The sequence below is a fragment of the Panthera pardus genome, unplaced genomic scaffold (genome assembly GCF_024362965.1).
Source record: "Panthera pardus isolate Hobbes unplaced genomic scaffold, ASM2436296v1 HiC_scaffold_17, whole genome shotgun sequence".
Classification (NCBI taxonomy): Eukaryota; Metazoa; Chordata; class Mammalia; order Carnivora; family Felidae; genus Panthera; species Panthera pardus.
The window spans coordinates 21,763,418-21,787,510 of NW_026526732.1; the positions used below are offsets into that span (position 1 = coordinate 21,763,418).

At 35.4% G+C, this 24,093-nt stretch overlaps 1 protein-coding gene across 4 annotated transcripts in view; it reads right to left on the reverse strand.

Moving 5' to 3' along the window:
• Window positions 1-24,093, reverse strand: part of UTRN (utrophin) — a 487,285-nt gene that overhangs the window by 289,795 nt on the left and 173,397 nt on the right. For all 4 annotated transcript variants that reach the window (XM_053904408.1, XM_053904406.1, XM_053904407.1 and 1 more), the window contains exons 33-40: window positions 22,116-22,286; window positions 16,601-16,780; window positions 14,155-14,283; window positions 13,673-13,843; window positions 10,992-11,153; window positions 10,413-10,550; window positions 6,533-6,724; window positions 5,305-5,477 (exon numbers count right to left, since the gene is read on the reverse strand). In XM_053904408.1, the coding sequence (XP_053760383.1) occupies window positions 5,305-5,477; window positions 6,533-6,724; window positions 10,413-10,550; window positions 10,992-11,153; window positions 13,673-13,843; window positions 14,155-14,283; window positions 16,601-16,780; window positions 22,116-22,286 (1,316 nt within the window). The remainder of the gene's footprint in view (window positions 1-5,304; window positions 5,478-6,532; window positions 6,725-10,412; window positions 10,551-10,991; window positions 11,154-13,672; window positions 13,844-14,154; window positions 14,284-16,600; window positions 16,781-22,115; window positions 22,287-24,093) is intronic.

The window sequence follows — 24,093 nt, forward strand, 5'->3', positions numbered from 1 at the left end:
CTCTACCCAGCACAGTTATTATTCAGAATTGAAGGAGAGATAGAGTTTCTCAAACAAAGTTAAAGGAGTTCCTCATCATTCTCCAGTTGGAAAAAAATGGCCACAACCAGAAAAGTAAGAAAATTATGGGGGGAAAAAAAGTCACTAGTACAAACAAACATATAGTAAAGACCTAAATGTGAGACCTGAATCCATAAAACTCCCAGAAGTAACATAGGCAGTAACCTCCTAGACACTGGCCTTAGCAACATATTTATTGATATGTCTCCTCAGGCAAGACAAAAAATAAAAAAGCTAAAATATCCTACTGGGACTATACCAAAATAAAAGGTTTTTGCATAGCAAAGAAAACCATCAACAAAACAAAAAAAACAACCCAGTGAATGGGCAAAAATATTTGTAAATGATACATCCGATAAGGGGTTATTATCTAAAATATGTAAAGAACTTATACAACTCAACCCAAAACAACAAATAATCCAATTAAAATGGAGAAGACCTGGGGTACTTGGATGGCTGAGTCAGTTAAGTGTCCAACTTCAGCTCAGGTCATGATCCTCACGGTCCATGGGTTCGAGCCCCACATTGGGCTCTGTGCTGACAGCTCAGAGTTTGGAGCTTGCTTTGGATTCTGTATCTGTCTCTCTGCCCTTCCCCCACTCACGTTCTGTCTCTGTCTGTCTCTCTCAAAAAATAAATAAACATTTTAAAAAACGTTTTTTTTAAATGGAGAGGACATGGATAGACATTGTTCCAAAGAAGACATACAGAGGGCCAACAGATACATGAAATATTGTTCTATATCACTAGCAGGAAAATGCAAATCAAAACCACATGAGATATCATCTCATACCTGTCAGAATGCCTAATACCAAAAAGACAAGATATAACAAGTGTTGGAAAGAATGCGGACAGGAGGAAACGCTCATACACTATTGGTGAGAATGTAAATTGGTGCAGCTATGGAGGATGGAGGTTCCTCAAAACTTAAAAACATAAATACTATAGGATCCAGGAATTCCACTACTGGATATTTACCCGAAAGAAATGAAAACACTAATTTGAAAAGACATATGCATGCCTATGTTTGTTGCAGCATGATTTATAATAGCCAAGATATGGTAGCAACATAGATGACCATCAAGAGATGACTAAAGAAGATGTGGTGTATGTACAATAGAATATTACTCAGCCTTAAAAAGAAAACGAGATCTTGCCACCTGCAACAACACAAAGGGACCCAGAGGGTATTATGTTAAGTGAAACAGGTCAGGCAGAGAAAGAAAACACCACATGATTTGACATATATGTGGAATCTGAAAAACAAAACAACAGAAACAGATTCATAAATACAGAGAACAAACTAGTGGCTATTGGGGAGTGGAGGGGGTAGGAGAAGTGATGGGCAAAATAGGTGAAGGGAATTAAAAAGAATAAACTTCCAGTTATAAAATAAGTAAGCCATGGATATGAAAAGTACAGCATAGGGAACATAGTCAATAATACTGTAACAATGTTCCATGGTGCCAGACGGTGACTATACCTATTGTGGTGAGCATTAAATAAGGTACAGAATTGTCAAATCACTATGTTATACACCTGAAACTGATACATTATTACAGGTCAACCAGACTTCAATAATTAAAAGAAAAACAAGAAAGAAAGTAAAACACTAAACTGCTTAATAATAGTCCTGGGGGGAAAGGTATCAACAAACCTTCAAAACTTTACTGAGGAGATAGAGAAGAGCCCAAATCCTGAGAGAAAAAAACTACATTTCAAATTGATCTTTTTTTTTTCAGAAATTGATTGAAATTACTAAAATTTTACCAGACAAAAAATATAGAAAAAAGAAAGATGAATTTAAAGTTAAGAAAAATTAGAGATGGGGCGCTGGGGTGGTTCAGTCGGTTGAGCGTCCAACTTCAGCTCAGGTCATGATCTCACGGTCTGTGAGTTCAAGCCCCGCGTCAGGCTCTGTGCTGACAGCTCAGAGGTTGGAGCCTGCTTCGGATTCTGTGTCTCCCCCTCTCTCTACCCCTCCCCTGCTCATGCTCTGTCTCTCACTGTGTCAAAAATAAATAAAAACATTAAAAAAAATTTTTTTTAATTAGAGAAAATACATTTTCTGGATATACTCAATGAAAAAAATTTTCTGGACATACTGGATGAAAAAATTTTCTGGATATACTGGAAATTATTTTTCTGGATGTACTAGATGAAAATATTTTATAATGCTTTATTTTTTAATTTTTTTTAATGTTTGTTTATTTTTGACAGAGAGAGAGAGAGAGAGAGTGAGGGGCAGGGAGGGGCAAAGAGAGAGGGAGACACAGAATCCAAAGCAGGCTCCAGGCTCTGAACTGTCAGCACAGAGCCCAACGCAGGGCTCAAACTCACGAACCATGAGATCATGACCTGAGCCAAAATCGAACGCTTAACTGACTGAGCCACCCAGGAGCCCCTATAATGCTTTAAAAATGAAAGTATTATGGTATCAGCCTAAAAACTGACAGTGCAACAAAGCAAAATTAGAAAAATTATATAAGGGGCATCTGGGTGGCTCAGTCAGTTAGGCGTCCAACTCTTGATTATGACTCAGGTCATGATCTTACTGTTTGTGGGTTTGAGGACCACATCAAGCTCCACCCCAGCAGAGCAGAGTCTACTTGGGATTCTCTCTTCCCCGCTCTCTCTGTCCCTCCCCTGCTCTCTCACTCTCCTTCTCTCTCTCTCTCAAAAATAAATAAATAAACTTTTAATAAAAAGAAAAATTAAACAAAAATGAGCTGTGGGAATGCATTTAAAATTTATGATAAAGGAAGTACCACCAATAATAAGGAAGAGCTAAAATATTCTATAAAAAGTGTTGAAAAAAAAGTTTGTTTAAAAAAATAAAGCAAAATAAAGTAGATTAGTGTTTTTTAAACAAAACTGCACAAGAAAAACAAGGTGAGGAGTGTTTAAAAGCTAGAGATGCATGGGCTCTACACTTGCTACTGAAGAGACAGGGGACAGAACCACGAATCTGGAGGCTTAACCCAAAATACATACCATAATAAAATTCAGATGGGTTATTCAATGTAAACTTTATCAAATAAAATTGTTTTTAAAATATACATTAATATTTAACTAATCTTACAATTCAAAGGTAATTTATATGCATATAAATATAATGAAATCACAAAGGAAAAGACTTATAAGATATGATTATATAAAATTAGAATTTCCATGTGTCAAAAAACACCATTAAGAAAATTAAAGGGCCCAGGTAAAGCTGTGAATAGTGAAGCAATGAAAAAATATCAATGATTAATATCCTTAACGTGGATAAAAGCTTTTGCAAGTTAATAAATAAACAGTAACATCATGATAGAAAAACAAGCAAAGAACATGACCTAACAATTGACAGAAGAAATAATACTGGGGCCAGTAAACATATCTAAGAATATTGAAATCTCATTGATAACCAAAGAAATGAAGATAGGAAAATAAAATCAAGATGCAATCTATCACTACACAATTATCAAAAGTCTAAAGAACAAGGTGGTTCAGTCAGTTAAGCGTCCGATTTTTTATTTCAGTTCAGGTCATAATCTCAGTTTGTTAGTTTGTGCCCACATCAGGCTACATTAGCAGCAAGGAGCCTGCTTGGGATTCTCTGTCTCCTGTCTCCCTCTCTCTCTCTCTGCCTCTACACCCCCCACACATACTCATACTCATGCTCATGCTCATGCTCTCTCTCTCGCTCTCTCGCTCTCTCTCTTTCTCAAAAAAAACTTTAAAAGTCTAAAAAACAAAAACAAAAACAACAGCCTGTCAATATTGACAAGGTTCAGTCAGAACCCTTTTACACATACTGTTGACAGGCATATGGCATGGGACAACCAATTTCCTGATGCGATCTAGAGCCTTAAAAAGTTATTGTGTTTTAACAAATTAATCTTCATCTAATAAGTCGAATTAGGTAGAAGTATGCATAAAGATGCATATAAAAGAATATTCTCTAAATGTACAGAGATTATTTTAAAAATCCATACAAAGGACTACACCCAAAGCCCGTCAGAAGTGATCTTTTCAGGGACTGTATATTTGCTTGAAATACACCAGCTAAAACAAAGATGAAGAACATAATGCTTAGTTTTTGTGTGAATGTCTTTTCAGTTTTCCAGTACATTTTTCTGGTTAACTTTCCTCTTATGCAGTACTTTACATTGTTCTGTTTCACACTTTATTTGCCTATCTACCACATACGCAGCTACTAATGGTGTCAGTTTTGGGACACCCAGGTGGCTCAGTCAGTTGAGCGTCTGGCTTTGGTTCAGGTCACGACCTCACGGTTCATGGGTTCGAGCCCCGCACTGGACTCTGCCAACAGCTCAGAGCCTGGAGCCTGCTTCGCATTCTGTGTCTCCCTCTCTCTTTGTCCCTCCCCCATTTGTTCTCGTTCTTTCCCTGTCTCTCAAAAGTAAATAAATCTTAAAAAAAAAAAAAAAAAAAAAAAAAAGAGACCTGGGTGGCTAAATCGGTTAAGCGTCCGACTTCACCTCAGGTCATGATCTCACAGCTTATGAGTTCGAGCCCCGCATCAGGCTCTGTGCTGATGGCTCAGAGCCTGGAGCCTGCTTCAGATTCTGTGTCTCCCTCTCTCTCTCTCTGCCCCTCCCCCCACCCCCAGCCCCGTTCATGCTTTGTCTCTCTCTCTCTCTCTCTCTCAAAAATAAATATTTTAAAAATAGCATCAGTTTTTATTTCTACTTATTAATAGTTCTGGTCAAAATCTAGAAAAAAGGAGGCTCATTTATATTATATGTTTTTTAAAGAAAATGAATGCTATTTCGATACTAAAAATTAAAGGTGCTTCCTTTAATTATTAAGATATTATATTGCAAATGATCATCTACATGTGATCTGATTCCTCTTTCTTTAAGGAACCACACTCATCACAATTTACTAAACAAGGCCTATGACATGGATGTGAAACATCTTCTCATTAATCTTAGTATACATATGACCTTTGTCACGGCCCATGAACTTATAGGTCTTTTTAAGAGAAGTATCAACTTAGGGGCGCTGGGTGGCTCAGTCGGTTGAGCAGCCAACTTTGGCTGAGGTCATGATCTCACGGTTCGTGGGTTCGAGCCCCGCGTCAGGCTCTGTGCTGCCAGCTCAGAGCCTGGAGCCTGCTTTGGATTCTGTCTCCCTCTCTCTCTGCCCCTCCCCTGCTTGTACTCTGTCTCTCTCTAAGATAAATAAACATTAAAAAAAAATTTTTTAGAAAGTATCAACTTAATTTATACATACCCTTTACGATCATTGTACATTCTATTAATTCTGTCCCATTTTGCATTCAACTGAGTAAGTGTATCCCGGATCTGAATGGCTTCAGGTCCAGAGGCTTCAAGAATAACATCTGGTTGTTTTTCATGAATGATGGCAATCTGTTCTCCGAGTTTGTCCAGTTGATCTTTGATATTCTACAAATGCATTGTCACACATTAATAAAATCCAGCAAACAGAAGAACAGAATCACAAAAGACCAAAAATTTATCTTGCATAACACTTATTTAAAGTATGATGAGACATGATAATTGTTGCTCATCAAAGCTGACGACTTTTTAAAAAATAATACACTGTATTGAACAAAGTGTGAGAAATGCTACATAATATCCTAATGGCAGAAAAGAAATCCTCACAGTTGTTCAAAGCAGCATTTGTACAGGACAAATAAAAAGCTTCAATGGTATTCTATAAAGGTAACAAAGTGTTTGAAGCTGGAATTATTTATATTTTTAAATATCTTTAAGTGACTAAAATGAGCTATCAAACATATCAAATCTAATAGCAATTTTATTGCAAAATTATACATAAGTGCTGTCAAATTATATGAAAAAGCCCTGGTGGCATTTACTAGTCTTGTGAACAATTAAAAACTTCCAGATCCCTAATTAACTTATAATCAACATACCTCACACCCCAACAACTGGCCAATCTTAAATCGTTATAGATGACAACATAAATGCTGATATTTTGCATCAACTGACAATCAAGTTTATAAGAAAGGGAATATGATTTGTGCATGTGTTTGATTAAAAAAAAGTTTCTGGGGCGCCTGGGTGACTCAGTCGGTTAAGCATTCGACTCGATTTCGGCTCGGAGCATGATCTCACAGTTTGTGAGCCCACACCAGGCTCCGTGCTGATGGCACAGAGCCTGCTTGGACTCTCTCTGTCTGCCTCTCTCTCTGCCCCTCACTCACTCACGCTCTCTCTCTCTCTATCAAAATAAATAAATAAAAACTTTAAAAAAATGTTTCTGATGTTGCAAAGAATAACTATGCATACATACTTTTGAAAAATTAAAATTTTGATAATATTTCATTGGTGAAATGGGAAAGACTGATTATTCATACACATTATTAATTCCTTGGCACAAATTTTAAAAATTATAGACCATCTACAAAGGCACAAGGACAGATTCCCTGCTTGCTTTCTAAGTTCATTGTGGCTAAATGAGGTACCTGGAGCTTTACCTTCAAAGAGTCTTCCTGAAAAGAGAAGTCTTCATAGACCACAGTGTTTAGCTCCGGAGCATTAAGTAATAATTCAGTATCATCCATGGAAAGTAAAACTTTGTTAATTTCAACCAGATAATCTGTGGGAGGAGGGGGCGATCGAATTCTAGGAGCAAGCTGACCTGTTTTCCTCTGTTGATTAGGGACTGCCTATAAAAACAATAATAATAAGGCACATCTCTTAAAATATACCCACAATAAACAGCAGCAAACAGAAAAAAAACCACAAGACTAATTTCTGCAGCAATTCAATATCATGAACCCAAATTAAAAATTTTGAGTTTTAATTTTTTATATTTTTGCCCTGTATTGCTGTAGAAACCCTTAGCAATCTCTATACTGATTTTCTTCCAAACCTGCTATTAAACAGCATAAATAGGTTAAAGCTTGAAAGGTTTTTCTTTAAGACTTGGGCCACCTGAACTCAGATTAAACACTTCTGGACCTCACCGTTGAAAATATGAGTAAGTTTAACATGTGTTCATAATGTAAGAAATGCAGTGGTGGTTTTGATAAAATAATAACCCAGGTAACTCAGGGTAACATCTTAACCTTTGAGAACAATACTACAGAACATAACTCTCCTAGATAAGACAACAGGTCCTAACATAAATTCAGACCGATCCTAAGCTGGGTGAACTTATTTGGGTGGACCACTTATTAATACATCCTTTAATCAGAGCTTTCTCAACAAAAACAGTGCTCTCTGGGATGGGCTACCAGTCTTTCAGGAGTTCAAGTCCTTTACTCCAAATGGCTACAATTTATTAAACGCCCATCTACTACTTGCAAATGGCAAAGTACATCTGCTCATGAATTAAGGTGGCTTTCCTGATGCTTTCACTATCTTCCTATATTGAACTTCTAAAAAATGATATTCCTTTGCAAATTCAAAGATGGCAGAGGAAATGATCATAAACACATATTCACTGAGTGATCCTGAAAATGTTTACAGTTATCATTCCTAAATGAAACCAAGACTCAAGACTAAAACCAGTGAGTCAATAACATGGTATTGAACCTAGAGGTCTATATTCACTTGTCTCCTATAACATGATAAACTGCTTTCACCTATTGCTGGACAGTCCCGGATAGTAGGATAGAAGCAAGCCTACATAGATGTCCTGATTTTATCCACAAGATTATTTCTACTTGAAATTAATATTAGTTTTGTTATACTAATGCCATGCATTCAAATTTTAGTCTGAAAGCATTCCAGATATTTATCCATATGTCCAAGAAGACAAATTATATTTTTTAAGCAAATATAAAAGAACAAGAGGGTCAGAAGTTATTGTAAATAGAAAGCTCCAAATTAAAAATAAAATCACTTTCATTAAAGACTGCCTTTTTCTATTCAGTCTGTAAAGATAGTCTAGGATTTTCTGAGCCTCCATAGTCTTGCAGAAGAAGCAGCAAGGCAGTTCAAAATTTAAACATGTGCTTTCTAGATTCCCAAAATAGATTTTATTCCAAGAGAGTGATCAATCAAAATGCCCTAGGAGGAGAAAAAAAGAAAAAACAGTCCTCAAGATCTGACCCAGACTTTACTTCTGGATACTTTTATTTTTATTCTGCTAGACATAAAAATACAAATCTACTGCAAAGTAATGCTAAAATCTTAGTGTTACTTGATGTTGATCATGTCATACACAACCAAAATTTCAGACAGATAGATGAAAAAGTTTATTTTATATGAAAATTTTATTAAAAGTTTCTAAGTTTTGTTTCTATCAAACCATAGGGGAAAACCAGGACTAAACAGAACTGAATAGTCATCATCTCTGCAAAATAAGGACTTTCTAGATCCCAAACAGGCTGGCAAAAAAAAAAGAAAACACAAAGGGAAAACACAGTCATGTAGGGCTAAACAAAAATTTTAAATGGTTGCATGTTAGAAATAAAATAATTATAAGATAAAAATCAATAAAATAATACTTTTATAGCAAATATGACGAGATTAATATATTTATCTTATAAAGAGCTCACACATATTTTAAAAATAGTAATACATACCCTAGTCAACACAAATGGGAAAAGGTCATTTAACACACATTTCAAATAAGAAAATAAGACCTATACACTGATGGCTCTAAATTCTGACTGCACATTAGAATTACCTAGAAAATTGTTTGTTTGTTTTTTTGTTTTTTTTAAGAATGTTCACACATAGGCCCAACCTAAGAGATTTTGATTTAACTGGTTTGGGAGTCTGATTTTTTTTCAAGTTCCTCCAAGGGATTCTGATGTTTACAGACAAGAAAGTTTTAAAAACTTCAGATTTGCAGAAGTATATGGGCTAATAAAATCAGGACAAAAGCATTTCAAACATTTTACATTTTAGTTACAGTAACTAATGTTAGTGAACCCAAAATAAAATAAGTCTTTTGTGGTGTATATTAGTACTCTTAAAAAATGTATTCATTTGCTAAAAGTCTAAAAGTTATTTCTATTTTGGACCAGTAATGATTTATGATTTGGCACCCGAAGATGAAGTTCTAGGGAAGTAAGATACCTGTAAATAACAGTGAAGCAAAGAACTACAATATCATCTGAAAAATGTTAGGAATAAAAATGGAGCCAAGCCTTAAAAGATAATACATTTTTCAGGTAAAATAAGGAGATAAAACCCACAGCAGAGAATAATAATAAAATTAGAAAAGACCCTAAAGATGGAAAGGCACTGGTTTCTTTGGGAAAATATACAGAAAAACAGCAAACTCTGCTACCTGGTGACTGCGAGTGAATCGAAGAGGTAGCTGGAGGTCAGATGAAGCATCAGTGTACCGTGATAGTAATGAACCTTGCACTTAAAGCTTTTTCTGTATTTTGTAAGGTTTTCCTCAACACTTTCTTAGGTAAAGGAATGTCATGACCAGCGACAACTTTGGGATAAGTAATTCTGAGGACAATATGGAGGATGGGCTAGAGTTAAGAAAAACTGGACATAAAACAGACTCACTTGAAACACACTGTAGTAGCTAACAGGATAAAATCCTAGAAGTCTGAATTATGGAAAGAATAGTGGGCTAAGAAATTCGGTCATCTCCCCAGGGTCATAAAGCAAGTAATTGGTAGCCCTGTGCCTAACTTCAGGTTCTGCAGCATCTTAGTTCATTCAGAAGTGATGTTTTTAATGCCTACTCGATGTAGTGTGAGGAAAAACCACCCATTCTTAAATTAGAATGGAGAGTTTAAGGAAATAAACTAAGATAAGGAATAACTTAAGAAACACAGGTTAGAAGGGAAGAGAGAGGACAAATTTAGCTTGGTACATGTTATAAGCTTGTGGTACAAACAGATTGAGACATCCAACAGGCAGCAAACTGAGAGACTAGAATCTTCTACTATATTCAACATTGCTAACTAAAAATGGTTCTTAGAAGGATTACCTAAGAACAGACTTTTAGAGAACACCAACACACATGCAATGCAGCTGGGGAGATGGTCATTGAAAAGAGAGCTGGTAGTGAATCTTTTTCTAGACTACAAATCATCATTTATCAATTCACAAATTTAGTTATTTGTAAACTAAAATTTTTGTTGAGGCGATCAAGACCTCCACATATAAAATACAGAATTGAAACAAGTCACTTCTAAAAAGGATAGATGCCTTTTAGATTTAACACATTATTAAAAGTCCAAAAGAGATCCCAATAATAAGATTTTATGTTTCTATTTTCTTTGAGTCCTGTCCCATCCAAAAATATAAACATATTTAGTAATAAATACTATTCCACCTATTTTTTAAGGTATCCCTGAATGCAACATCAAATATCTGAATGGCAAGAGCTAAATAAGTTCTTCAAGTAGAACAGAGACTCTCCCAGGACAATACCTTAGTTTTATTGTACTTTGTACGCAAAAGTAGTAACTGCAAACGGATCTTTTCCTTTTTATTCTCCTCCATAGGTTCATGTAACATTTGTTCTCCTCTTTGTAGAACTTCCTCAACCTGGGCTCTCTCCTCATCCATCTGAACGTTTAATAGGAAAAAAAAAGTTACTCAAAAGAAAAATATATAACAGCATCACTTACTAATCAGTTCCCAAGTAGGAGAACTAACCTATGAAGCAGCAGATCAGTCAAGATCTGTTCATCTGAATAAGTAACAAAAATTCATGTTTTTAAAAAACATTTCATATTTGACTTTAACTATCTCATAAAGAATGTTAATTTAGCAGAAGTTAGAGAACGTCTAAAATAACACTACCTTTAGTCAGAAAGTGTATCTATTTTCTTAAGCACTACATAAATCACTTGGCAAATCTTACAACACTCAGGAGAAAATCACATTTGGGTCTATCCTTTGGCATCATTTGGCAGATTCTTTGGTTAAACATCACTAATGTAAAAATATAATGCACAGAACAGAACAATAAGAACACCATGGTTTTGAAAACCTCCTTGAACCAACCTTTTCATCTTCATCACTGAATTCCAAGTGTTTTTCCACAACTTTTAACATATTTTCTATGTCAATTTCTAATTTTTCCAGGTCAGCGAAAAGTACATCAGTTTCATGTGCTTCGGTGGTGACCAGACACTGGTATGATAATGGTTCCTGGCCAATTAGCAACTGCACGAGAAAAAGTGTTCTTTGAAAAGATACATTTTTTTAAGGGTGAGCACAAGTGGGGGGGACGAGCTGAGGGAGGGAGTGAGGGAGGAGTGAGAGACAGAGAGAGAGAATCTTCAGCAGTCTCCATGCCCAGTATGGATCCCAACTTGGGGCTTGATCTCACAACCATGAGATCATGACCTGAGCCGAAATCAAAAGTTGGATGCTTAACCACTGAGCCATCGAGGTGCCCCAAGATCCATTCTTCACCAGACATTCTGGCATTAATCAGAGGGATGGAGTGTCAAGAGTGGAACTAGCACTTATTTGAATTGACTTTAACTTCATTCATCCATATAGCAATGACTTTATCTATTTGGGCTTCTTGGAGTTACCAATTTTCTCCAAACTCCAGTCAGAGATGTGAACTAGTGTGCAAATAACTATGGCTGCCTGGAGTGCAGTGTGGGGGATTCTGAGATCGCACATGAGCATAGTAGGAAAAAAAAAAAGTTAGAGAGGGAGGGAGCCAAACCATAACAGACTTAAAAACTGAGAATAAACTGAGGGTCGATGTGGAGTGGGAGTGAAGGGAAGGTGGGTGATGGGCATTGAGGAGGGCACCTGTTGGGAGGAGCACTGGGTGTTGTATGGAAACCAATTTGACAATAAAATTCATATTAAAAAATAAAATAAAATAAAAATGCTCCAATGAAAAAATAGAAAAAAATTTAAAAAAGACATGTGTAAAAGGATTTGACAATTCAATATTTCTAAAAGCACACTAAAAGCGCAAAACTGACTTAGAAAAGTATAATAGATCATACAATGGAACACACCACAGCTGTTGAAAACCATGTCAAAGGAGAACGTATGAAACAATATAAACAATTGATAATATCACATACATGTAAGAGTAGACATGTATGCCAAAATGTTGACAGAAGTTATTTATGGGGATATAATAATTTTGCTTCTTTGTACTTCCTCTCACTCTATCCTTATGTCTCATGCCTTACTCTTTTATAGCAGGAAAATGCTCCCATATGTCTATTGAAAGGAACAAATGAGCTTAGGACAGAAGGTAGGGAAGTTAAGGTCAAAGCTAAGGAAGACAAAAGTTAAAGCAAGTTATTTGTTTTCCTTAAGATGTGAATAATCTAAGTATATTCATGAGCTATGAAAGATAGTTTGGCCTTTTATGTCAGACATTTCAAATTAAAGCAAACTTAGATAATATTTACTTCTTGCAAAAAACAGGGTCCTTCCTCTAGATAATTTCCATACACAACTCTCAAGAGGTAGAATTAACCAAATATTCAAAAATGCCAATCCAGGGGCCCACCTGGGATCCTGAAAAACTCATAATCCTCTGTCAAGATTAACAGCTGGTTTGAATGACCCCCGAAGTGAGCTATGCGGCTTTTGGTTTTTGCCCTAGCAAACCATCAAAAGGCTTTCATCTTTTCAAGTTAACATTTACTGAGCACCTGCCACACCCCAGGCCTTGAGAACACTGCAATAAAATGTTTCATTTCCTCCTCTCATTAGACAAGGGAAAGAGGAAAGAGAATTTGTAAGACACACACAGAGGGAAAAAATTATAATATGGTAGAATCAATAAAAACTTTTTAAGAAAATCTGTTATTTCTCCTCTTATTTTACTTTATTTTTATTTTATCTTAGAGACAAAGCGTGAGTGGGGGAGAGGGGCAAAGGGAGCGAGAGACAGAAAGAATCCCAGGTAGGTTCCATACTCAGTGCGGATCCCACATCCCTGGGATCATAACATGAGCAGAAATTAAGAGTTGGATGCTCGACCAAGCCACCCAGGGGCTCCATCCTCTTATTTAAATTCATAAAGCCCCTTTTCAAATTTATAACAGCAGATAATAGCTTTCTGCATTAGGTCTAAATTGTTAAATTACTTGTAACTTTCTGATGCAATAACATGTAAAGCACAAAAAATAACTTCACACATGTGCAGTGTGCACAAGTTTATAAAGTAGACTATCCAGTAATGGGTTTAATATTCGTCCCTAGCTTGGAAATCAGTCTCATTATTTTATAGCCACTTTTAACTTCTGAATGAGACTCTGACACCTTTTCTCAAATGGGTTATTTTCTTCAAGATTAATTTCTTGTTTTCTCTCCTTCACATGCAAAATCACAAATAAATAAGGACCAATGCTCCATTCAAGGAAAAAGTCATTAAAATCATTTTAATTTAAAATTTTTTGATGTAGGGGTGCCTGGGTGGTTCAGTCAGTTCAGCTTCTGACTCCTGATATTGTTTCAGGTCATGATCCCAGGGTTGTGGGATCAAGCCCCACGTCAGGATCCGAGCTGAGTGTGGAGCTTGCTTAAGATTTTCTCTCTCACTCCCTCTGCCCCTCACCCCCGCTCTCCCTCTCTCTCAATAAATAAATAAGTAAATAAATAATAAAATTTTTTGATGTATATACCCAAGAATCACATTATCATTGAGACACATGACCACAGGAAAAATACTTTTATATTAAAATATTATTACTCACTTTTGCACTTTTGATATGTTGAGAAACCTTTTCAAAGTTTCTATTCAGTTCAGCTAATTTTGGTTCTACAAGTTCCCTGCTTGCGCCTCCACGTGTATTCATCAAAACAACAGCTTGGTCACGAACATTTTCAACTTGGAGGCTGGCATCATCCAGCTCAGATATTAAACGCTGATTGTAAGAAAACACAAAATTAGCACATGGGAAAAATCAAAGCCAAACATCACTGTGATGCTAACTCAGAATTAGAGGTAGTTTAAATAAATTTCTTGGATCCCTAGAAAATATTTTAGGATAATCGATGTAATGAAGAGCTGCTCACATGACTCATTCGAAACCTTAGTTTCTCCCACCAAAATAAAAATGAATGAATCAAATGCATGGAAAGAATGAGTGCACAAGTAACTCTGAGCATGAGAGAAAAGACCAAACTAAATTTTCCATTCCCAGAAGTAGAAGTACTGATCCTCTGTGCTTGGTACCTTCACAATTTCTTCCCGTTTGCTTGCTGGTTTTTTTTCAATCTCATCCAATAAAGCTTCAGCTTGATAAAGCCAGGTACTTATGTGAGCAACATTTCCATCAAATATTTCCAATTGGTTCTGATGATTCTAGAAAAGAAATTAATGAAACGCTGGTACAATCACATGCAATACTTCAGACATTTATAATCTTAGAAGACATTTAAAAGACCTTCAAAAAGCTAAATGTATGCTGAATTTCAAAAGAGGTTTCCATCTTTCTGCAAAGCTCTTTCCCAGTGAATAAGTCTCATTCCTAAAACTTCATAGCTATGGTTAAATGGTGTCTAAATTTATTTGATTTAGACTTCAATACAATATTATTAAAGGTTGAAGAAAGATAAAAGGTGAAACTTTCTTTTTCAATTTCATTTTGTTTGTATCCCTTATTCTTCATTCTTCTAAGTAATCTCATCTGCCACCCCTTGACCTATTTTTTTAAAAACTCACTTAAAAAGTAATAATATAAGGGCACCTGAGGGGCTCAGTCAGTTAAGCATCTGACTTTGGCTCAGGTCATGACCTTGCGGTTCATGAGTTTGAGCCCTCCATCGGGCTCTGCATTGGTGGTGCACAGCCTGTTTCAGATTCTCTCTCTCTCTCTCTCTCTCTCTCTCTCTCTCTCTCTTATTCTCACTCTCAAAATAAATAAATAAATTTTAAAAAACTTTCAAAAAGCAGTAACATAAAAGAATTATTAAAATATGCACTGAATAAGATTCTGCCTGCTCAATGGACTGTAACTGATTGTAGGATAGGCCTGTGGCTTGTCACCTTGGTGCCACCAGCATTTAATATTATAGCCGGCACAGACCTCACTAACATTTCCTGAAGCAGGACAGAAAATGTGAGTGAGAGAATAAACGTGAAAACAAGAAAAAAACAGTAAAACTAATTAAAACTAAGCAAAATAGCTGAGGCTAAAGCAAGAATTTACAACCTGATCAAAAAGAGTGGGGCAGCCCTTACATGAAATTAACAACTTCTAAGAACTGTATTTGATAGGACAAAGGAAACTAGAAAAAAACTGAGAAGTATTTCAAAGACGAGAAAACAAATTGTAAATCCATTAATATGAAAGAATAGTTTAAAAAAAGAAAATGAGAATCAATGAGAAATGTTTTGGCAGTGATCTGGATTCTAAGAACAGTGAACTGATGAGCACCAGACTGATTTAATGTTAAATGTTCTAATAGGAAAATAAAGGCATTATTTGAAGGAAGAATTTGGAAAGTACAGACTGAAGAATATAGGAGTAAGGGCTGGGAGAATGTGGACTTAAGTTGGTTACAATAAAAATGAATGTATAAAATATTTCATGAACATATTCTATGAGCCAAAAGTTTTACCTTTGTTATTTAACATTTAAGAACTCTGTAAGGTATGTTCTCTTATTCCAATTTTATATAGAGAGGAATTAAAATGTAGCAAGATTTAAGTAATTTACCCAAGTTTTGTTCTTAATAATCGATTCTGGGTACGGTTCTCACCAATCAAGACATGATCCCATGAACTTCAATGCTCTACACATTATGATTGATTCCAGTAAATGCTCAAACACACAATAATTTATTTTTTTCTATCTCTATTTATTACCCAGTAATTCTATGAATTTGAAAAAAGTCCTATCCCAGATATGTCAAAACAAAATGATAATTTATAAATGAAACTCCCTCTAAGGGAAGAGAGAGGGAGGCTGCCATACTCATTGTTAGTATAAGAGGGACAGAAAACCACTGTGAAATTTAACAGGTCACTCTATCCAGGTAATAATTAACAGTGGAATAACTAGAGACTAACAACATAAAACATTTAACAATTATCATAATCAACACTATAATATCAAAAATTGGTTGTTTTAAGTATAGCTATCTAGTTATTTATACATGTTTCTTGTCACATAATCCTCACAAAAACTGTATGAGGTTGAAATTATAATAATGCCCATTCACATATGAGAAAAATGAGATTTAGAGAGCTTTAAGTGACTTGACCAATGTCACCCAGCTACTAGTCAAAATTTTTACTTAGGCCATGAGATGCTAAAACCTGTGCTCTTAACTAGTATGCCATTATTAGAACATAATAAGTATTATATATATATGGTTTATGAAAGCATGAAAATAAATATAATACCAAATCTTTAAAATATAACAAGAGAGGTACACTTACTAAGATATTAAAGTACATATTTCTATCACAAATGGTGTATTACTTAACAGAGACATTTTTCACCCTAGAAATGTACTACCTTTTCAAATGAAAAAATAAAATGTATTTTAATGAAATTAATTCTCTTGAAGCAAAACATTACTGTGACACACAGAAAACAGGATTTAAACTTCCAATCAAAGCTGTATTGGTTTTTCAGCAACTAAAGGAGACAAGATTTCATCCTGAAACATACCATCAGCGTACTGCACCAGTCCTCTGTCCAGGTACGGACGCGGCTCCACCCAGCCCTAAGGACACAAAGCCTCTCTTCCAAAACAGGCTCACTGCCCTCGATCAAGTTCTGGAGGGCAGTACTACTCTCTGTGATGGCATTTAAATCAGCTTTTCTCTTTTCCAGATCCTTCAGGATATTCTAGAAAATAAAAATACCAACACCCACTTGATGTTTCAGAACATTATAAATGTTCATCCAACTTTAATTTTTAAAGAACTTTTCTTCCATATATGCATGGCAGTCCACGAGTCCCCCAGAAATTTACAATATCTGAAAGGTTTCCAATGTTCCACAACCTATTAAATGTTCAGGGTTCTTCAATTCCTAACAAAAATTAAAACACCGAATTATGCAAATACAAAAAAGTAACAAACTCAGCTGTAAAAAAGCTGAGTTTTGTTCATTTTAAGTACAAATTCCATTTATTACACACAAACACCAAGTGTCTTCATCATAACTTTAGACCTAAAGAATCAATTTTATATTCAGTCACTATAAGACGACAAAGCTGAACTATTCCAGAACTCATAAGTCTGAAAGTTTCATAATGAATTTATCTCCTTGACTACTACAGGAAACTACTGATGCATACTACCTTTATTTACAAGGATAACACCCTGCACTGGGTGACTTAATATATAATCTGTTGTATAAGAATTACAAAAAATATTTCATCGTAACTAAATCATAAGAGAATCAGCACATCTAAGCTGTAGTTAACAATTGTCATAGGCAAAAATAATACTCTGGATGGTATAACGATAACTTGATTCACACATTCATAAATTTGACCAGGCAAGATGTGTACTCAGCAAGGGCCATTTGGGTGGCTCCGTTGGTTAAGCGACCGACTTTAGCTCAGGTCATGATCTCACAGCTCATGAGTCTGAGCCCCATACCACCAGTGCAGAGCCTGCATGGGATTCTCTTTCTCTCTCTCTCTCTCTCTCTCTCTCTTTCAAAATAAATACTTTTTTTCTCTCTCTCAAAATCAATAAATCAATAAATACTTTTTAAAAAAGGACACATACTCAGAGAAATATAGCAAAAATGCTGGATCCCAAAATTAAAACTACAAAGTTGTTTCAATCAAAAGGTAACATAAGCATATCCATCCCACTGCTATTATACCTTTTTTAACCAACATTTAAACAAATCATTTCAAGGAGCTCATTTGTATTTAATCTCACATCACTAAATTTCATTTTGGAAGGCATAAAAATTGCAAATTCCCAAATCAGTCAAGGTTTAAACATTCACTTGGCTATATCAAATACCGGTATACTTATAAAGACACTAAAATATTTCTCTTAAATATTCTTCTCCAGAAGGCAGAAAAAAAAAAACAAACCCACAGCCACTCTCTCTGCAGTTAAGCCTTTCTATATACCTTCAGTGGCAATGTACTGATTGACTAGAACAGTCTTTAAGAACTATAAAAATAATTAACAAGAAATTAAATGTAAACAGTATATACAACTATCTGTGCTAATAGACTACTGTAAAGGAAATGACTACACTGAAAATAATAATATTTAAGCTATCAAATAAAAATAGTATTAAAGTTCAGGAATGAAAATATTATATTTTTACATTGAAAAAATTTTATATAAATTTTAAGTGTAAATACATTAAAATGCTGTGAAATATTAATGTTTCTTAAATCTGAAAACAATATTGAAAAAGTGGGTGATTATGTTACATACTAATGTTCCATTTGATTTACTCGAGTGAAAAAAATGTGCTATGAATTTGTGACTTGTATTTACCATCTTCATTATTTCAAACCTGAAATAAGATTAAATGGGAATTTAAAATTGAATAGTTCCAGAAGAGACAAACATACCATTATTTTAAGTCTTTACCTTAAAAAATTATGAGAATCAACTAACTGAATTGATATGAGTAAAAAATTAACTGAATTGATTTGAGTACACAAAGATGAACGATTAAAAATTAAATCTGCAAAAATCAGTATCACCTATGTACAAGCCATAAGTAATTAGTAGTAAAGAAAAAGCATACTTTTTATACACTTACAAAAACAAATAAATATGTAGGAATAAACATCTTTGCACCCATACGTAATGTTTTTGAAGGAAAAAACCAAAGCATTATATAGAATGTGAAAACATTGGGGGGAAAAAAATGAAACATACCATGTTACTAAAAAGACTTATTATAACAGAGATATTAATTCCCCTGAAAACAAGTCTATAAATTTATGGCAGTTCAAACCAAAATTTCTAACGGAATTGTTTGAGAGAGAGACAGCATGCATATGCAAGCTCCAACAGGAGAAGAGCAGAGGGAAAGGGGGAGAGAGAATCTTACGTATGCTGCAGCCCAGCATGGAACCCAGCACAGAGCCTACAGTGGAGCCCAATGTGGGGCTTGATCTCACCACTGTGAGACTTGAGCTGAAATCAAGAGTCAGACACTTAACCGACTGAGCCACCCAGTCACCCTCTAACAGAATTTTTTAATAATTTCAGATTAATAATTCTAAAATTTATATAAGTATATAAAAAAAACAGAAGCATAAAGACAGGGAATCCATTAGCTACATGTTGAAATATATCATGAAACCATATAGTTAAACAGCTGAAGAACAATTCAGAGGGTCAGATCAGTGAAGGAAAGCAACAGGCAAAGAAAAAAGAATTTAGCATGTCAAATCAGTGGGGAAATGATAATTAATAAATAGTGCTGAGATACATGGTTAAATCTTCAGAAAAAAAGGTTAGAACCTTACCTCATGATATATACCAAAATAAATTCCACTGGATTAAAACATTAAAGGTAAAAGATGAAACTATAAAAGAGCTAGAATAAAATATAAGTGAATAGTTATACAACCTTGGAGTAGAGAATAGTGTTGGCTTTTATAAGCACTAAAAGCAGAACAATGAAGAAAAATATGAATTTATTCCTTAAAAAATACATAATACAATGGTTTAAAAAAAACATACAGAACAGAAAGGAAAGCGCAATGGCAAAAAAATAATAATAATAATAAATGAAAAATAAAAAAGATTAAGAAAAGTGGAACAATATACAACACACTAAGTATTTATAATTGCAATAGGTCAAGAGCTCTAAATGAAAAGACCAAAATGGTCAAAACTACAAAAAGGCAATTTTTTAAAAAGAGCTATAAATGGCCTCTAACCTTTGGAAAATGTAGTAAATAACTAAAACATGATATTTGCCTGCCGTTAAGCAAGTAGGAATTCTCACTCACAGCTGGTGGGTACATTTCTGAAGGGCAATTTCATAGTATGTATTAGAATTTTAAATCGATATATCCCTTGGCCAATATTTTTAAGGCTAAGAATTTTTCCTCAAGAAATAATTATAAATGTATGCTATGATCAAGCTTCACAGCATTTTTTACAATAGTGAAAATTGGCACTAATTTATGGAAATAAATGGGAATGGGACAATAAAAAGTACGCAATAAAATACCATGCCTGTCCAATGTGTGATACAAAAATACTTGCAAGTAGAATATTAAAGATAAAGGTTTTTCGAAACAAGGTCAAAAAACATTAGACACAATATAATTATTTGTAAATGTTTGTGGCCATGCATGTTTGTATGTATGTGCCTATAAAAAACTAAAATAAAAGCAGTATATTCTTGGATTATAAATTATTTTTGCTTCTGTCTTCTTATTTCAAAGTTTATTTATTTATTTTGAGAGAGAGAGTGATAGAGCGAGAGAGAGTGGGGGTGGGGCAGGGAGAGAGGGACAGAGAGAGAATCTCAAGCCGGCTCTGCACTGTCAGTGCAGAACCCCACTGGGGGGCTCCGTCCCAAGGACTGTGAGATCATGACCTGAGCCGAAATCAAGAGTCAAGACGTTTAACTGACTGAGCCACCCAGGAGCCCTGCTTCTATCTTTTTAAATTACACTATGCATGTGTCATTCAATTAGCCTATAGGACTTCAGTTATTAATAAGAAAGTAATGGCAGGGTGCCTGGGTGGCTCAGTTGGTTGAGTGTCTGACTTGATTTTGTCCCAGGTCATGATCTCAGGTTTCATGGGTTTGAGCCCCACGCGTTGGGCTCCACACTGACAATCCTAAGAAGCCTGCTTAGGATTCTGTCTCTCTCCTTCTTTCTCTGGCCTTCCCACACTCTCGTGTGCACTCACTCTCTCAAATAAATAAATTTTTAAAAACATAGGAAAATAACAGCTTTCAAAATGTACAAAGAAGATAATATTTCCTTGAAAAACTTAAATTTAGCAGGGGCGCCTGGGTGGCTCAGTCAGTTAAGCGTCTGACTTCCGCTCAGGTCACAATCTCATGGTTTCTGAGTTCAAGCCCCATATCGGGTTCTGTGCTGACAGTACAGAGCCTGAAGGCTGCTTCGGATTCTGTGTCTTCCTCTCTCTCTCTGCCCCGCCCCTTCTCTCTCTCTCTCTCTCAAAAATAATAAATAAACATTAAAAAAAATTTAAAAAAAAAAGAAAAACTTAAATTTAACAAAAAAAAAAATTGGGGGTGCCTTTGCTTTTGCAATATTAATACATATTATCATCCACGGCACACCCACGAATTCTAGCGTTGTTCCTTTCCTTCCTACATCCCCTCTTCCACACCCTTGTCACCTCACACAGCCCACGCAGAACTACACTTTTCTTGAGCGATTCTACTGCCTTGTATCTGGACTTGCTTTCAAGGGTCCTCTCCACAAAGTATTCAAATTAAGAAGCGGCTGTATCACCCAGGACCTTCTCATCACTTCCCACAAGCAAACACCTGTCGATGTCAAAACTGATACCTGTGACTTGAAATAAATTTCTTTCACCATATCGAACATTTATGCTCAGCATGTATCTCTAGTATACATGCTTCTTGGGAAATAAATTTAGGAAAAGAGAATGCGTTGGTTAAAAATAAAACTACTTTGTGTTCTATTCAATTCTTTGTCCACCTCAAAAGGGAGAATTGGCAAATCTACTCTCTAATCTCTGTGGTTTCAAAATTACTACAGAGCTACAGAAAACTCTTAGATCTTTTATTGGTTTTCTTTTTTTTTAATTCTGTTCCTATGCTCTTTATATCAGGTAGTTTGCAGTAGGAAGATTTGTTGCTGGCACAAAAGTTACTATAGAGAATTAATAAATAAATTTAGCACAATTCTTTGTGAAAAATGAATACTCAAAAAGTGTCACCAATTTTGAAGGCAATGATTGTTTTCAAGTACCACATAAGCTCAATGACTATAAAGGCCTTACTGATGAGCCATGAGTTTAATGCTTTTGGAATCAAAGTAGGAATATCTTCTTAAAATTGTTGTTTTTAATGTTCTTTTCTTCTTTCTTAACACACAGAGGTGGAAAAATAATGGAAAACAAGAAAAGGCTATGTTTAATATGAAATGGAGATAAATGACATCCTGAACAAAATGCTACAGGTGACCCTGGCATAATACTGGCAGGTAACCTGAACTACAACTTACTTTAGCCCAGGAGATTTCTATATCCAAGTCGCCAAGCAAACCTTCTGAAGTGGATTTCTGTACCAACTCAGCTTCAGTGACAGAGAGCCATTCAGAGAGAGAAGCAGCCTCTTTCTTCATTTTCCGGGCCAACTGTGATGCTCTTTCCAGTTCCTGTTTTCCCTCTGTCACCTGAAAAGGGGAGGGATTGAGAGAGAGAGCGAGAGCGAGAGAGAGAGAGAGAGAGAGAGAGAGAAATAAACATGATAGGAGTGAATCCAAGTAATAACTAAAGATCCAAACTCTACTCATACTTAAACCCCAAGACATACATAACCCATCTCTCTCGCACCTAGAATCACTCCATTCTTACATCTCCACAGGAGGACAATATACTATAGAAGTTAAATGTGAGGCAATCTTGGCCTTTCATCTTAGCTCTTCCCACTTCCTTTCTAAGTGACCTTGGCAGAGGCAAAGCCCTCAAAAGTTGTCAACAGAGTATTAAATGACAAAGGACTTGGCCCAGTCCTTGTAACAAAGTTAAGGAATCAGTAAATGTATCTTTTATTATTTTAAACAGAAGATGCCTTACAGTCCTCTCAAAGAAGTCTGTTTAAAAACACACACAGGACTCTTAGGTGGCTCAGTTGGTTAAGCATCTGACTCTGGATTTCAGCTTAGGTCATATCTTACAGTTTGTGAGATTGAGCCCTGCATCCGGCTCTATGCTGACAGTGCAGAGCCTGTTTGGGATTCTCTCTCTCTCCCTCTCTCTCTGCCCCTCTTACACACTCATGATCTCTCTCTCTCTCTCTCTCTCAAAATAAATAAACTTTAAAACACACACACACACACACACACACACACACACACACACATATACTTTGGCCTAGAAATTTGAGGGGAGAATAGCATGATTTTCATAATTATGTTTTGTAATTAACTATTTAACTTAAAATATAATAAATAACTATGCAACATAAACCTCTATTATTAAATTGTTTTTGTGGTTGACAGAAAGCAAAATCAACTGAACTAACATTTACCAGGCTCTTTTTTTAATGTTTATTTATTTTGAGAGAGACAAGAGAGAAAAAGGAGAGGGAATCCCAAGCCACCTACACCTTGTCAGCACAGAACCCAACACAGGGCTCAGTCTTATGAACCATGAGATCATGACCTGAGCCAAAATCAAGTCGGTCACTTAACCAACCCAGGCGCCCCTACCAGGCTCTTAACATAGCTCCCGTGTTACACTGGAGAATCTTATACGTGCTATACAATAAAACCCACAACAGCCTCTGTGATAGGCCCTATCCCTTCTACTTTGCAGATCAGGGAGGTGAAGCTTAAGGATGCTAAGGCCATGATCAGGGTGGCATGGCCATTGGTTGAGCCTGGTCTGACCCCTTACATTACATGATGGTACTCTCAAAGTATCACTCATAATCTAAAGCTGAGATAACATTTTTAAGGGCATCACAACACAATACATAAGTAAAAATGTGTTCTTTTTATGTGCACATAGGTAGATGCAATTTGCAAGAGTAGTAAAGAGATAAGTCATGTATGAGATGAAATTTTCTTGAATGACATAAAGACTGAATTTTCTTAATAAGTAACACGGAATTACATTTCTTTTTTCTGGTCCCCTAGGTTCATTTTTACTCTTTCATACCTCAAGGATTGATCATTATTAAATTCCTTCTTAAGAGTGAAATATTTTTTCCTACAGAGTTTAATTAAAATTCATGACTTTAAATTAATAGCCCCTCAATGCAGACTTTAGGAGACAAATACATGATTTATATTAAAAGATATTAGGTATTCAAAGGATCTTATCTGACTTTGACATGCCCAGGCAGCTATACAATCATCATAAAACTTAATGCTACCAAAGATTTGTATATTCCAAGAAGAAAATAATTTACAGTTCAATTTATAACAATCTGCTCTTCCTAGTCTAATCAATACATTTTAAGACCTAGTGCATACT